The sequence below is a fragment of the Rhinoraja longicauda genome, chromosome 9, assembly GCF_053455715.1.
Source record: "Rhinoraja longicauda isolate Sanriku21f chromosome 9, sRhiLon1.1, whole genome shotgun sequence".
Taxonomy (NCBI): domain Eukaryota; kingdom Metazoa; phylum Chordata; class Chondrichthyes; order Rajiformes; family Arhynchobatidae; genus Rhinoraja; species Rhinoraja longicauda.
In genome coordinates, this window is record NC_135961.1 from 56,380,596 (window position 1) to 56,395,214 (window position 14,619).

At 45.8% G+C, this 14,619-nt stretch overlaps 1 protein-coding gene across 1 annotated transcript in view; it reads left to right on the top strand.

Moving 5' to 3' along the window:
• The window catches only part of akap12b (A kinase (PRKA) anchor protein 12b), an 89,245-nt gene that overhangs the window by 43,158 nt on the left and 31,468 nt on the right, over positions 1-14,619 (top strand). The window contains exon 2 of the mRNA XM_078405550.1: positions 10,993-11,110. Coding sequence (XP_078261676.1) covers positions 10,993-11,110 — 118 coding nt within the window. The remainder of the gene's footprint in view (positions 1-10,992; positions 11,111-14,619) is intronic.

Below are 14,619 nucleotides of genomic sequence, written 5' to 3' on the forward strand. Positions count from 1 at the left end.
CACACAAAGAGTGGTGGGTGTCTGCTATGAACTACCAGAGGAGGTATTTATTCACAAAATGCTGGAGTAACTCAGCAGGTCAGGCAGCATCTCAGGAGAGAAGGAATGGGTGACGTTTCGGGTCGAGACCCTTCTTCAGACTGATGTCAGGGGGGTGGGACAAAGGAAAGATATAGGTGGAGACAGGAAGACAGTGGGAGATCTGGGAAGGGGGAGGGGAAGAGAGGGACAGAGAAACTATCTAAAGTTAGAGAAGTCAATGTTCATACCGCTGGGATGAAGTAGTTATTCCACAAACAATTAGACAATTAGGCTCCTTCTCGCCTGATTCTGTCTGAAGAAGGGTCTCAAGCCACAACGTCTCACATTCCTTCTCCCCAGAGATGCCACCTGTCCCGTTGAGTTACCCCCCTATTTTGTGTCTATCTTCAGTGTAAACCAGCATCTGCAGTTCCTTCCCAGACAGTTACATGGATGGGACAGGTTTAGAGGGATATGGGCGGACAGGACTAGTCTAGATGGGACATGTTGGCCAGTGTGGGCAAGATGGGCCGAAGGGCTTGTTTCCACGCTGTATCACTCTTATGACTCTAAGCAGTGGCACAGCGTGCGAGTGGGGAAGGGTCTACTGTGGAAATGAGAAGGGTTGGTGGTGTGACTGATTTATAGTTACACTGCAAATTCCATCTCAGCAGATGGAAAGGAAATGAGTGTTTACAGAGAAAATACTTTGAATCTTTTTAAGAATGCAATGGGAGGAGCACAAGGCTGGTGTTTCTCGACTGTTTAATCAGGCACAACAATGTTAATGTACAATTGAGGTTAAACATTGTATTCGGGGATTTGCAGTTTACATTTGTTCACCATGTGATTAACTGCAGAATGCTGGGGCTATTCATGTTTATCTCAGAGACGGAGGCTCTGAGAGGCACAGTCTCGATGTGTGGAGCCTCAGCACAGACCAAGCTGAGCTGACCTTATGGGGGCTCCTATGAATCGTAGCTGCCTTGCTCAATTTGATGATTTACTCCACCTTATTGCAGGGTGGGTAGTGTGCTGCACAATGCTCTTAATTTCACATGTGTAATGATGATTAGCAATAGATACCAGTGTCTAGGTTCATTCAATTGCCTGAGTTCTCCCTTTTTTCCAAGTTTGTTCCATTCTTCAGCAGAATTTTGATGATGGCTTGTGTGATTTATAGTTTTTTTGTGTAGGTTAGAGGCACAGCATGGAAGAGGGCCCTTCGGCCCACCGAGTCCACACTGTCCATCGCTCACCCTTTCACGTTCAACGTTGTCCCACTTTCACATCCATTCCCTGCACACAAGGAGCAAATTAGAGGCCAACTAACTTACAAACCCACACATCCTTGGAATGTGAGAGGAAACCCACATGGTTACAGGGAGAACCTGCAAACGCACAGACTGATGTCAGGATCAAACCTGGTGCTTTGAGGCAGGGGCTCGACCAGCTGCACCACTGTACCGCCCTAAAGTGTCCAAGTTCAGAAGATTTTTGCATCGGTCTGGTCTCCTAGAATGCATGAATCTAAAGAAGCATGAAACTTGATAATCTGACTTCCTTGGAAGTTTACAGAAAAATTCTATTATAAAATGGTAATTTGCAACTTTGGTGATAGAAATATAGGGGTAAAAACTTGACTTGATATGGGGATTGAATCTGCTTCTGAGTTGTTCCATCATTGATATCCTACACGTGGGTTATTTCAGATATTCACCTAAATTAACATCAATTGGATTCAGCTGAAGACTTAGGTTTCCCCGTGCCAATGTGTAATATATTATGAAGATTCTTATCTTTATTCAGAAATGGTATTAATTTTAATTCCCCAGTTATTGCAACAACAGTTGAGCCTTGTGATAGTGAAAAATCCCAAGGCATTTGTCAGAGAATTTAACACAAGATAGAAAATAGGAGCAGCAACAAACAGCTTGTGAACTTTGCTGGGCTTGGCAGCCTGGGCACTCCACTGAACAACATATGTGGAGGCTTTGGAGAGGTTGTGGAAGAGGTTCACCAAGATGTTGCCTGGATTAATTATAATTTGGAGAATCTTACATTGTTTTCTCTGGAGTGTCGGAGGCTGAGGAGTGGCCTGATAGATGTGTATAAAATTAAGATGCGTAGATAATCGGTGTTTTCCCCAGGGTAGAAATGTCCATTCTAGAGGATGAGGTGAGAGAAGGAAAGTTTAAAAGGAGATGCCTGGGGCAATTTCTTCTTGGTGATAAGTACATGGAAGGTGCTGCTGGGGGAAGTGGTGGAAGTAGATACGATGATGGCGTTTAAGAGACATTTAGACTAGTACATGAACTTGAAGGGTTGTGGATCAAGTGGAGGCAGAAGAGATTGGTTTAATTTGGGATCATGTTTAGCACAGGCACTATGGCTAAAGGGCCTGTTCCTGTACTGTTCTGTTTCATGACTGCAGGAGTTCCCAAATACATCGCAAATATACTCTGTGTCTGTCAATGGAAATGTGATTAAGGGCCACATGTGAAGATATGTTGCCAGTTTTTTAAAATTTATTTATTCTTAGGGTCTGGGCAATACTGTCAATCTTTATTGCCCATCCCTATATGCCTTTGGTGATGCTACGCTGCTTTCTTGTTTCAAGTCAGTCTTTCTGGTGAAGGTAGACACAAAAAGCTGGAGTAATCCTTCTTCTGAAGTAGGGTCTTGACCCAAGCCACCTATTCCGTTTCTCTGACACGCTAAGTTGGCACGGTGGCGCAGCGGTAGAGTTGCTGCCTTACAGCGAATGCAGCGCCGGAGACCTAGGATCGATCCTGACTGCGGGCGCCGGCTGTACGGAGTTTGTACCTTCTCCCCGTGACCTGTGTGAGTTTTCTCTGAGATCTTCGGTTTCCTCCCACACTCCAAAGACGTACAGGTATGTAGGTTAATTGGCTGGGCAAAATGTAAAAAATTGTCCCTAGTGTGTGTAGGATAGTGTTAATGTGCGGGGATCGCTGGGCAGCATGGACCCGGTGGGCCGAAGGGCCTGTTTCCGCGCTGTATCTCTAAATCTAAGATTTGTGTCTATCTTCGGTTTAAACCAGCATCTGCAGTTCCTTTCCACACACCTTTCTGGTGAAGTTGTTCCCACGTGGCCTTTGGTGAGGGAATTCCAGGGATTAGTCTCAGCAGCAATATAGGATTGGTGATATTTCTACATTGGGTTGGTGTGTGGCTTGTGGGGAGTTAAAGAAAGAATCAGATGATGCTCCCAATGCTGCTGGCTTGTTCTGCTGGCTGATGGAGGTCTTGATTTCGGACGATGCCATCGGAGTAGCCTGGGTGAGTAACTGCACAGTGTTTTGTAGAAATTGCACTCCATCATCATTGGCGGCCACTCGAAGCTAGTATGACTGTCCTCATTCCCTTGCACAGACAGACACCACACGGTCCTTGACAGATCTGGGTCAGGATCCAGTGGCATGGAGTCCAAGACGACCGGGGACCCTTTTCTGCTGCAGCATTCATCTGCCTTCCCAGCCGTTGTGACGCTCCACTAAAGTCAGCCATCATCCTCCGCCTATTCCACCGTTGAGGTCTTCGTTGGATTACTCTTTGTCAGGGACCTCCCCCTCGACCGTACCACCAAGGGTCAAGTCAAGTCAATTTTATTTGTATAGCACATTTAAAAACAACCCACGTTGACCAAATGCTGTACATCTGATTAGGTACTAAGGAAAAAAAAATGAAACATACAGTAGGATCTCTAGGTGAGCATAACTCCAGACGGCATCGCTCTCAGGATCTCAGGACCACACAAGCTTCTCCACCACGACAAGGTGACAATCCGCGGAGAAGGAAAGTGCACCCTACAACCACTGCTTTGGTGGTGGAGGGAATTAATCCATTGGGTGGTGGTTAGGTTGGCAATAAAATTAATACCTTGGTGTTGTCAAGCTGCCTTTGTTAGAATTGCGCAGATAGAGGGAATAAAGTATTCCATTTAACTTGTGCCCTGTGAATGGTGGAAAGAATTTGGGATATCAGGATGAAAGTATTTTGCTGCAGGATACCCATAGGTAACTATGCCCTTGTGACGTGGTATTTATATGGGTGGTCCTGCTGTGTTTATGACTAATGGATATTAATAATGGCAGACTCGGTGATGGTAATACTATTAAATTTCAAGAGTGACTCTTGGGGATGGACAATGCCTGTGACTTTAGTTTCGAGATACCGTGTGAAAACAGACCGACTGAGTCCGCGCCGACCAGCAATCCTCGTACTCTCGGATCGAACCCGGGTCTGTGGCGCTGTGAGGCAGCAACTCTACTGCTGCGCCACTGTGGAGTCAGGGGGTACGGGGAGAAGGCAGGAACGGGGTACTGATTGAGAATGATCAGCCGTGATCACATTGAATGGCGGTGCTGGCTCGAAGGGCCGAATGGCCTCCTCCTGCACCTATTGTCTATTGTCTTTCTTCAGCTGCTGACTTGTGTAATACATATTTCCCTTGCTCCTTGTCAGCCCATGCCTGAATGTTGTCTCCATCTTGCTGCACACAGGTTTGGTTCCAGTAGACAATAGACAATGGACAATAAGTGCAGGAGTAGGCTATTTGGCCCTTCGAGCCAGACCGCCATTCAATGTGATCATGGCTGATCATCTACAATCAGTACCCCGTTCCTGCCTTTCTCCCCATACCCCCTGACTCCGCTATCCTTCAGAGCTCTATTTAGCTCTCTCTTGAAAGCATCCAGAGAATTGGCCTCCACTGCCTTCTGAGCCTTATTTGCTGAGTAGCTGCAAATGGAATTGAACATTGCTGTAAGATCCAGAGCCTGCATTCAGCAGTTTAAATGACAGTAGGTGCACACCCTCAGTTACCACCAATCTTGCTATTCACCCGTGCCTCAGCAGATATCCCCTGCCACTGGCAATCCAAATTGTATACCGTTTGCCCATTAGCCTATTTATATCCCCTCACAACTTGCACTGCCACCCACCTCGGGGGCATCAACACATATGGACGTTGTATTTGGTGTGCCTACCTCAATCATTGTATTGTGAACAACTGGTGCCTCATTACTGACCCCTGCATGATTGACAATCTTCCAGCCTGAAAATGACATGTTCCGATTATGTTAAATCATCTGCCGCAAATGATGTGCACTCTAATTTTAAGTAACCACTTGTGTGGCACTTTATTGAAAACCTTCTGAAAGTCTAGTGCACCACACCCATTGGTTTCTCCTTGTCTGTTCTGCTGGTTGCAACTTCAGATGATTTCTTAAATGTGATTTTTTTCTTCTTTCTTTTAAATGCCTGTTGGCTGTTCCCAATCCAGTACCCACTGATCTTGTAGATGGACGTAAAATGCTGGAGTAACTCAACGGGGTCAGGAGAAAAGGAGTAGGTGACGTTTAGGGTTGAGACTCTCCAGGTATGTAGGTTAATTGGCTGGGTAAATGTAAAAATTGTCCCTAGTGGGTGTAGGATAATGTTAATGTACGGGGATCGCTGGGCGGCACGGACTTGGTGGGCCGAAAGGGCCTGTTTCCGGCTGTATATATATGATATGATATGATATGATATGACACCTCAGTTCTGAAGAAAAGTCTCGGATCTGAAACGTCACCTAGTCCATGATCTCCAGAGGTGCTGCCTGGCCCACTGAGTTACTCCAGCACTTATCAAAACATATAAGATTATTAAGATCTTATCGAAACATATAATATTATTAAGGGGTTGGACACGTTAGAGGCAGGAAACATGTTCCCAATGTTGGGGGAGTCCAGAACCAGGGGTCACAGTTTAAGAATAAGGGGTAGGCCATTTAGAACGGAGATGAGGAAAAACGTTTTTGGTCAGAGAGTTGTAAATCTGTGGAATTCTCTGCCTCAGAAGGCAGTGGAGGCCAATTCTCTGAATGCGTTCAAGAGAGAGCTAGATCGAGCTCTTAAGGATAGCGGAGTCAGTGGGTATGGGGAGAAGGCAGGAATGGGTTACTGATTGAGAATGATCAGCCATGATCACATTGAATGGTAGTGCTGGCTCGAAGGGCCGAATGGCCTCCTCCTGCACCTATTGTCTATGGCACTTGGTGCCCTTTTCTGCACTGTTTCTAACTCCTCTCTTATTTATAACATTATGATGACCCCTTTTAACACAGATACCATAAGCAGAGTTGTTCCTGGAGATACATCATATCATATCATATCATATATATACAGCCGGAAACAGGCCTTTTCGGCCCACCAAGTCCGTGCCGCCCAGCGATCCCCGTACATTAACACTATCCTACACCCACTAGGGACAATTTTTACATTTACCCAGCCAATTAACCTACATACCTGTACGTCTTTGGAGTGTGGGAGGAAACCGAAGATCTCGGAGAAAACCCACGCAGGTCACAGGGAGAACGTACAAACTCCTTACAGTGCAGCACCCGTAGTCAGGATCGAACCTGAGTCTCCGGTGCTGCATTCGCTGTAAAGCAGCAACTCTACCGCTGCGCCACCGTCCTGCATGCTACGTGAGGTGAGGCACCACCGGTGTTGTGCCACCGTTTCCCCTTGCGTTTTCCTGCTCCTCAGGTCTGTCTAATGGGCCTGTGTGTGGTTCTGTTATTCGCCTCTCCTTCCTTTCTCTGCAGTTGGGTTACATTTGATGCCTTCTCAACTTTGCCAGCCTTTCTCACTCGTGTATATATTTTAAAATCAAAATAAAATTTATTCAGAACAAAACATGTACACAAAACAAGAACTGTGCAAAACTTCTTCCTACTTTCTCAGAGGCTGTGCATAAATTCATTAGTGTGGTATGGTAGTGTTCATTGAAATATCATTGTGCCCAGCACCCTTGCCACTCGTGTCACCCTAGGGCGATATCAATAGACAATAGGTGCAGGAGGAGGCCATTCGGCCCTTCGAGCCAGCACCGCCATTCAATGTGATCATGGCTGATCATTCTCAATCAGTACCCTGTTCCAGCCTTCTCCCCATACCCCCTGACTCCGCTATCCTTAAGAGCTCTATCTAGCTCTCTCTTGAATGCATTCAGAGAATTGGCCTCCACTGCCTTCTGAGGCAGAGAATTCCACAGATTTACAACTCTCTGACTGAAAATGTTTTTCCTCATCTCAGTTCTAAATGGCCTACCCCTTATTCTTAAACTGTGGCCCCTTGTTCTGGACTCCCCCAACATTGGGAACATGTTTCCTGTCTCTAACGTGTCCAACCCCTTAATAATCGTATCCCTTGTTTGAGGGGCGTCTCCACCACACCCTGCCCCCCAATGTATGTGCACACAGAACAAATGATTGGCCTTAAATGCTTAAGAAAATAACTGCAGATGCTGGTACAAATCGAAGGTATTTATTCACAAAATGCTGGAGTAACTCAGCAGGTCAGGCAGCATCTCGGGAGAGAAGGAATGGGTGACGTTTTTCGGGTCGAGACCCTTCTTCAGACTGAGGCAGTGTGATGTTTAATGTTTATTCTCTCTCCTTTAAAGATACATTCAACCACTCCAGTAAGTCTGTCTGAGTGTCCCAGTTATCAAATAAAAACCCCGTGCTCAGTAGCTGCGTCGCTCATCCAGTGCAAGGGGAGATGATCTGTGTGCCTTTGAGGCAGATTAGAAATGGTGACTATTGCAATCTTATCAATAATCAGGAGCCTGAATGTCTGGATATGACCGCATTTGAAAGGAAATTCTTCCTCTTGGTGGATTCGGCCACTCCAGGTCCGGTGGCCCCTGAGGGTTTTGCAAACTATCTTGAGCGTTGTAAACAGGCATTGCACTCCTCAAGGTCGCTTGCCCTCTGACTGCTGCCGTGAGTGAGGAGGATGTTTCAGCTATTGCCCCACCCCTCCTATCTCGAGTCGCAGACGCTCGCTATAAAGGGGCTTCTGTTAATAGAAACACTTTAAAGAACAATCCGCCACCCTCCTTGATGCAAGTTGCTAGAATTGAATCACTTGATAACATTGATACTGTTGGATCTGCACTTTGTAAGGACAATGCTGGTTTCTTGCTAACTGTTTCTTGCATTGTTCCTGCAAAGGCAGTCGTAGTACGTTGTGCAGACGTGGGTTAATAAGCCCCTGACCCGCGTTGCATCATCCATTTGTTTTTAAAAGCCTTTTTGGCTCTTGGCTTTTATTAAAGATATAAATTCAGTGGATATGCATTAAGCTGTTCGAGCAGATTACGGTCGATTTGATTCTGTTTCGGATTGCTTGGTTGGGTTTTTTTATTAGCAGGGGGAGAGTCATATCTTTTCCCTGATTTACGGAGGGAGGCCTTCGCTTCTGATGTGAATCCTGCAGGGCTGCATGGGGTGATTCAGGCCATTCCATATGCTACCCCCTCTTGCAAGGACTGTACAATTAATCCCATTATTTCCTCTCTTTCCCCCAGCCCCCCAATTCCAGTCGAACATTATTAATAGCCAGGGGCTTGACTTGCCCCACCTCACTTCCAGCTTTCGTTCCCCCCTCAAATAAGTCTGAAGAAGAGTCCTAACCCAAAAGGTCACCTGTCCATGTTCTTCAGTGGTGTTGCCTGACCCACTGTGTTGCTCCAGCACTTTTTTTTCCTAAACCAGCATCTGTAGTTCCTTGCCTCTCTTTATTGAAACCATTGCTGCATATGGAGGTTGCTTAACCCAATGGGTCAGCTGAGCCTTTCAATTAGATCGAGGCTGATCTGTACCTCTGTTCCATTTCCCCTTGGCTAACATCATCTTTATTACGGAGAACCTTCCTGTTCTATACGGTGGAGCAGTGGTGAAGGACACCAGTGGCTGCACTTGGCCCGGCCTGCCCTGCAATACTGCCAGGACCAGAGGCCTTTATGACCAGGCCGTTAAGAACTCTACCCCAATAACAACTTGGATTTGAAAATGGTGCCAAATCTGGAGACTCGCACACTGTCTCAGTGTAATATGTCCTTGTACTTAATTTAATGTTATGCTTATGTATAACTGTTCTGTGTGCAAGCATGAATTTCACCGTACCTCGGTACATGTTACAAAGTACCACTGGCCATTGACCTACATTTTATATATTCTAGTTCTTGATTTCAATCTCTCCTTCCCTCCCCTTCTCCCATAAGAAGTGGTTTCTTTGAATCTGTTCACTTATGAATAAGCAACTTAATCTGAAGAAGGGTCTCGACCCGAAACGTCGCCCATTCCTTCTCTCCTGAGACACTGCCTGACCCGCTGAGTTACTCCAGCATTTTGTGCCTACCTTCGATTTTAAACCAGCATCTGCAGTTATTTTCCTAAGCAACTTAATCAGATCATCCTTTAGTTTATTTTACTTGAGAACAATGGCCACATATAAGTGAAGAAGGGTCTCGACCCGAAACGTCACCCATTCCTTCTCTCCCGAGATGCTGCCTGACCTGCTGAGTTACTCCAGCATTTTGTGAATAAATCGATTTGTACCAGCATCTGCAGTTATTTTCTTATACTATAAGTGATCTATCCTTGTTCTGAGCTTCCCACCCACTTTATTCAGTGCTTCAGCCTATGGGCATATACTCTTTATAAAGCCTTTTATGGTGCAGGATTCCTGATTTATTTTTAAACAATTCTTATCTCTTGAGTTTTGTAAATGTTTTAGTTACTCTTCCAGCTGCTTGTGGATAATCCTCATTAATTGATTTAATTCCCCTCCCCCTACCTCTCTCACAGAGATACTGCATTATCCACCTCCGACTCAGGCCATTTAGAACGGAGATGAGGAAAAACTTTTTCAGTCAGAGAGTTGTGAATCTGTGGAATTCACTGCCCCAGAAGGCAGTGGAGGCCAATTCTCTGAATGCATTCAAGAGAGAGCTAGATAGAGCTCTCAAGGATAGTGGAGTCAGGGGGTATGGGGAGAAGGCAGGAACGGGGTACTGATTGAGAATGATCAGCCATGATCACATTGAATGGTAGTGCTGGCTCGAAGGGCCGAATGGCCTCCTCCTGCACCTATTGTCTATTGACTCAAAAGCTTGGTATGGAACAGAAATATGGATTTGGATACTTAAATCTGTCCTTGAGGTTTATTCTATACATCTCTGAACGTACAGTACATGGATTAACCAATACATCTTGTGTTGTGTCATAACATTGACTTTCTCTCACCCACCACGCCAGCCTAAAATGGTGTGACCTCGTGGCAGAGGGGAAAAATGGATTTGAAACCTATTCCTCCCTCTTCTCCCCCCTCCCATCTGGCAAGAGGTACAGAAGTGTGAAAACACATACCTCCAGATTCCGAAACCGTTTCTTCCCAGCTGTTGTCAGGCAACTGAACCATCCTACTAACAACTAGAGTGGTCCTGACCTACCATCTTCCTCATTGAAGACCCTCGGACTATCTTTAATCGGACTTTACTGGACTTTCCCTTGCACTAAATGTTATTCCCTTTACCATGTATCCATACACTCTGGACGGCTCGATTGTAATCATGTATCGTCTTTCTGCTGAACGGTGAGCGCGCAACGAAAAAGCTTCTCGCTGTACCCTATTGTACATGACAATAAACTAAGCTAAACTAAACTCAAAGGTCCAGTGTGTGTCCATTTAACAGGCTGAAGTAAAATAACTGTGTGGGTAGACACAAAATGCTGGAGTAACTCAGCGGGTCAGGCAGCATCTCAGGAGAGAAGGAATAGGTGACGTTTCTGGTCGGGACCCTTCTTCAGACCGAAGACCCTTATTTCATTTTCTTTCATCGGGCAGTCTGGTCTGAGCATGAGATACCAGCTTTTCAACCTCTCATCTTTATTTCACTTGGCTTCATGTTATTTCCCCTTCGGAGAAGGGAGTTACCTTGGGCAAAGATTCTTGAAGAAGGGTCTCGACCCGAAACGTCGCCCATTCCTTCTCTCCTGAGATGTTGCCTGACCCGCTGAGTTACTCCAGCATTTTGTGTCCACCTTTGATTTAAACCAGCATCTGCAGTTTTTTTTCCTACTAAAATAACTGTGTCCTCCTGTTCCCACAGTCTGTTCGGAAGAATGGCCAGATTTCCGGAATGCAGGGGGAATCGGCGGTTCAAGAGACTCCTGATAAAAAATCCGAGCAGCTCAATGGGATCCAGGAGGAGATGCCTTCCAGAGAGGGTAAGCACGTTGAGTTGGTTTTTCTTTGGGTGGGGGATGACACGGAGAGCAAAAGGTGATGCTGAGTGTCAGACCTCATCCTTTGGGATTTGTAGGCAACGCCATCTCAAGCCGATGAGATGAAAGGTCACGAAGGCTATTTTGTAAAATTAGTTGCCTCAAATCTAGTTCCTCGTGTCCACAGACCCCACTGCAAATGCAAGAAACCTCTGGGCAAGCACTTGAGATGCCAAGGTGATAGAGACGATGGCCCAAATGCTGATAGATGAAATTGGTATGTACCCGACGGGGTTGGATGTACATGATGGGCTGAAGGGCCTGTTTGTTGTGTGGCTCTAAAAGATGGCACTGATAATATGCTCGGATTGGATTGATGGAGGAAATGCCTTGGTTTTGCAAATGTCATGCAGGGCAGGTAGCTGGTTTGGGAAGTCTATTCTTGGGCTATTGACAGCTCTAGGTGGACAGTGGTATACATGCTAGTTTACTCCATCATGGAGCTCGCAAGTATGGATTTGAATCCCCATGCATTGACCCTATGGGACCTTGCTATGGTGCCAAGACCAATGATCTCATGTCAGTATTAAACCTTTCCTTGTTCAGAGGCCGGAAAGGTTGTTAAATAAAGCAGGCAATCGCCAACCAGTGACAAAATGCAATAACCTCAGTCACTGTGAGCCACTGGATGTGGCGAGGATGAATTGTGGGATGGGGAAGTAACAATGCCTTGAATAGAAGTGAAGAAATCCATTGCAAATGCAGATTTTTCTGTTGGGTGTGCTCTGTAATGGTGTGCCCACTGCTCCTCTGCTCCTGACCTTGTGAACTGAATCAGAAGGTTGTGAGTCCATTTCTCGCCCCCAAAGCAATAGTGAAAATACATTGCTGCCTCTTGGATGTCAAACGGAACCACTGGGAAATAATGCCTTGATAGTGATCGACTTCAGGATGCGTAGCAGTACACATACCCTAGTTTGCCCAAAGGCGGCGAAGCAGAGATGTTTGAAACGTCAAACTCCTCGGAGTCAGTTGAACCAACGGCTTCTCCTGAACCACCCATTTAGAAGCAATGACCAAGAAAGCATACCAACACCTCCGCCTCCTTAGAAAGCTTAGGAAGTTCGGCATGTCCCCAACTTCTCTCACCAACTTCTACAGATGCGCCGTAGAAATAAAGCAGGTTCCAGGGATGTCTCAGCCAGTGGCAGGACAGATAGAATCTTCATTGAAAGATGTAACGAGTGCATCTAGAACACAAAACTATAAGTGGTAGGCGGCATAAACTAACTGTTAGGCCACCATGATTACATTCTTTTTGATATCAAAGATGAACAAAAGCTATTGTGGTATATTTGAATGTTTGAAAACAAAGTACTTGAGTTTTTACAACTACAGGGACAAATAGCATAATGGATGAGCTGAGTGCACAGATTGTTAAACGATTTCAATTAAGATACTGTCAGCATTAATAATTGCACCATTGTACCCGATTTGCTTAAATCTGGCTTGGAAATGAGTCGAACTACAAAATTTAGAGTCATAGAGTGTGGAAACAGGCCCCTCAGCCCAACTTGCCCACACCGGCCAACATGTCGCATCTACAGTAATCCCACCTGGCCTTTGTTTTGCCCATATCCCTCTAAGCCTGCCCTATCCATATACCTGTCTAAATGTTTCTTAAACGTTGCGTTATCTGCCTCAACTACCTCCTCCAACTGCTCGTTCCATACACACGCTACCCTTTGTGCGAAAAAGTTACCCCACAGGTTCCTATTAAATCTTTTTCCCCCTCACTTTAAACCCCTGTCCTCTGTTTTTTTTTTTTTTTTAAACCTTCAAATTGATGTAATTAGTACTAAGGAAGCCGTGGACAAAATGACAGGAACATTGTGTAATCGGCAAATGAATTCCACTGCAAGGCTTTGGTTGAAGGATGAGGAAATAATTGTCCCCCTGGAGCAAATAGTTCCCTGGATGATTTAACGGAGAAAAGATTCTGCTCTGGGGAAGCAAGTAGACCACTCCTTGAATGTTACAACACAGGTCAATGAGGCCATGACAAGCCATTAGAGCACTATGATACAGTTGGAAATCATTAAATATGTAGTGAATCTTTGGCCCCATTTCTGGCCTACATTCTATAATGGAGATGAGGGTGTAAGGAGTTTTTGAAAAAAAACCACAATTGAAACCATACAGAGAAGGACTCTTTAATTTCCAAGAGCAGAGTGGTCGTGTTCTGGTGGAGGTCTTTAAGGAGTAGTAGATCCAGAAAGCTTCTGTATGAGAGGGTACATCGAACAATCCCTGTTCCGGACGTTCATCGGCCCCATCCCCGAACTCTACCTCCGCTACGTCGACGACTGCATTGGTGCTACCTCTTGTACCCATGCAGAACTCACTGACTTCATACACTTCACTTCCAATTTCCATCCTGCCCTTAAATATACCTGGACTATCTCCGACATCTCCCTCCCCTTTCTGGACCTCACCATCTCCATCACAGGAGACAGACTAGTGACTGACATCTACTATAAACCCACTGACTCGCACAGCTATCTGGACTACACTTCTTCCCACCCGGTCTCCTGCAAAAGGTCTATCCCCTACTCCCAATTCCTCCGTCTACGCCGCATCTGCGCCCGGGATGAGGTGTTTCACACTAGGGCATCAGAGATATCCTTATTCTTCAGGAAACGGGGCTTCCCCTCTTCCAAAAAAATCAGCCACATCTGTATGAGAGGATGTGTTAGAGGCTATAGGGAAAAGTATGACCTGACATTTAATACAAGGTGGTCACTCAGAAATCCAGTGGGAAGTCAGATCAGACTTTCATCCAAAAATGATAGTGTAGACAAAGTGTGTCGGAAGGAACTGCCGCTGCTGGATTACACCCAGGATGGACACAAAGTGCTGGAGTAACTCAGCGGGTCAGGCAGCACGTCTGGAGAAAAGGTATAGATGACGTTTCGGATCGAGACCCTTCTTCAGACTGAGATTCAGCGGAGAGGAAAACTAGAGGTACGAAAAGGTGCAGAACAAATCAGAGCGGCACCGATGACGAAGGAAAGGTGGAGCCATTGGTCCAATGTTGGCTGTGAAAGAGGTGAATGAAGGGATATATGTATCCAAACAGTGGAACTAGCAGGATGACTAGGCTGGAGGGGGGGGGAGGAGCGAGAGATGCCAGGCAGGAAGTACAGGAGAGAGATCGACACAAAATGCTGGAGTAACTCAGCAGGATAGGCAGCATCTCTGGATAGAAGGAATGGGTGTACTGAGTTACTCCAGCATTTTGTGTCTATCTTCGAGGTAAACAAGCATCTGCAGTTCCTTCCTGCACAAGTACTGGAGAGATGTGTAGGAAAGAACTGCAGATGCTGGTTTAAATCAAAGGTGGACACAAAATGCTGGAGTAACTCAGCGGGTCAGGCAACATCTTTGGAGGGAAGGAATGGGCGACGTTTCAGGTCGAGACCCTTCTTCAGACTGATGTCAGGGGATGGGGC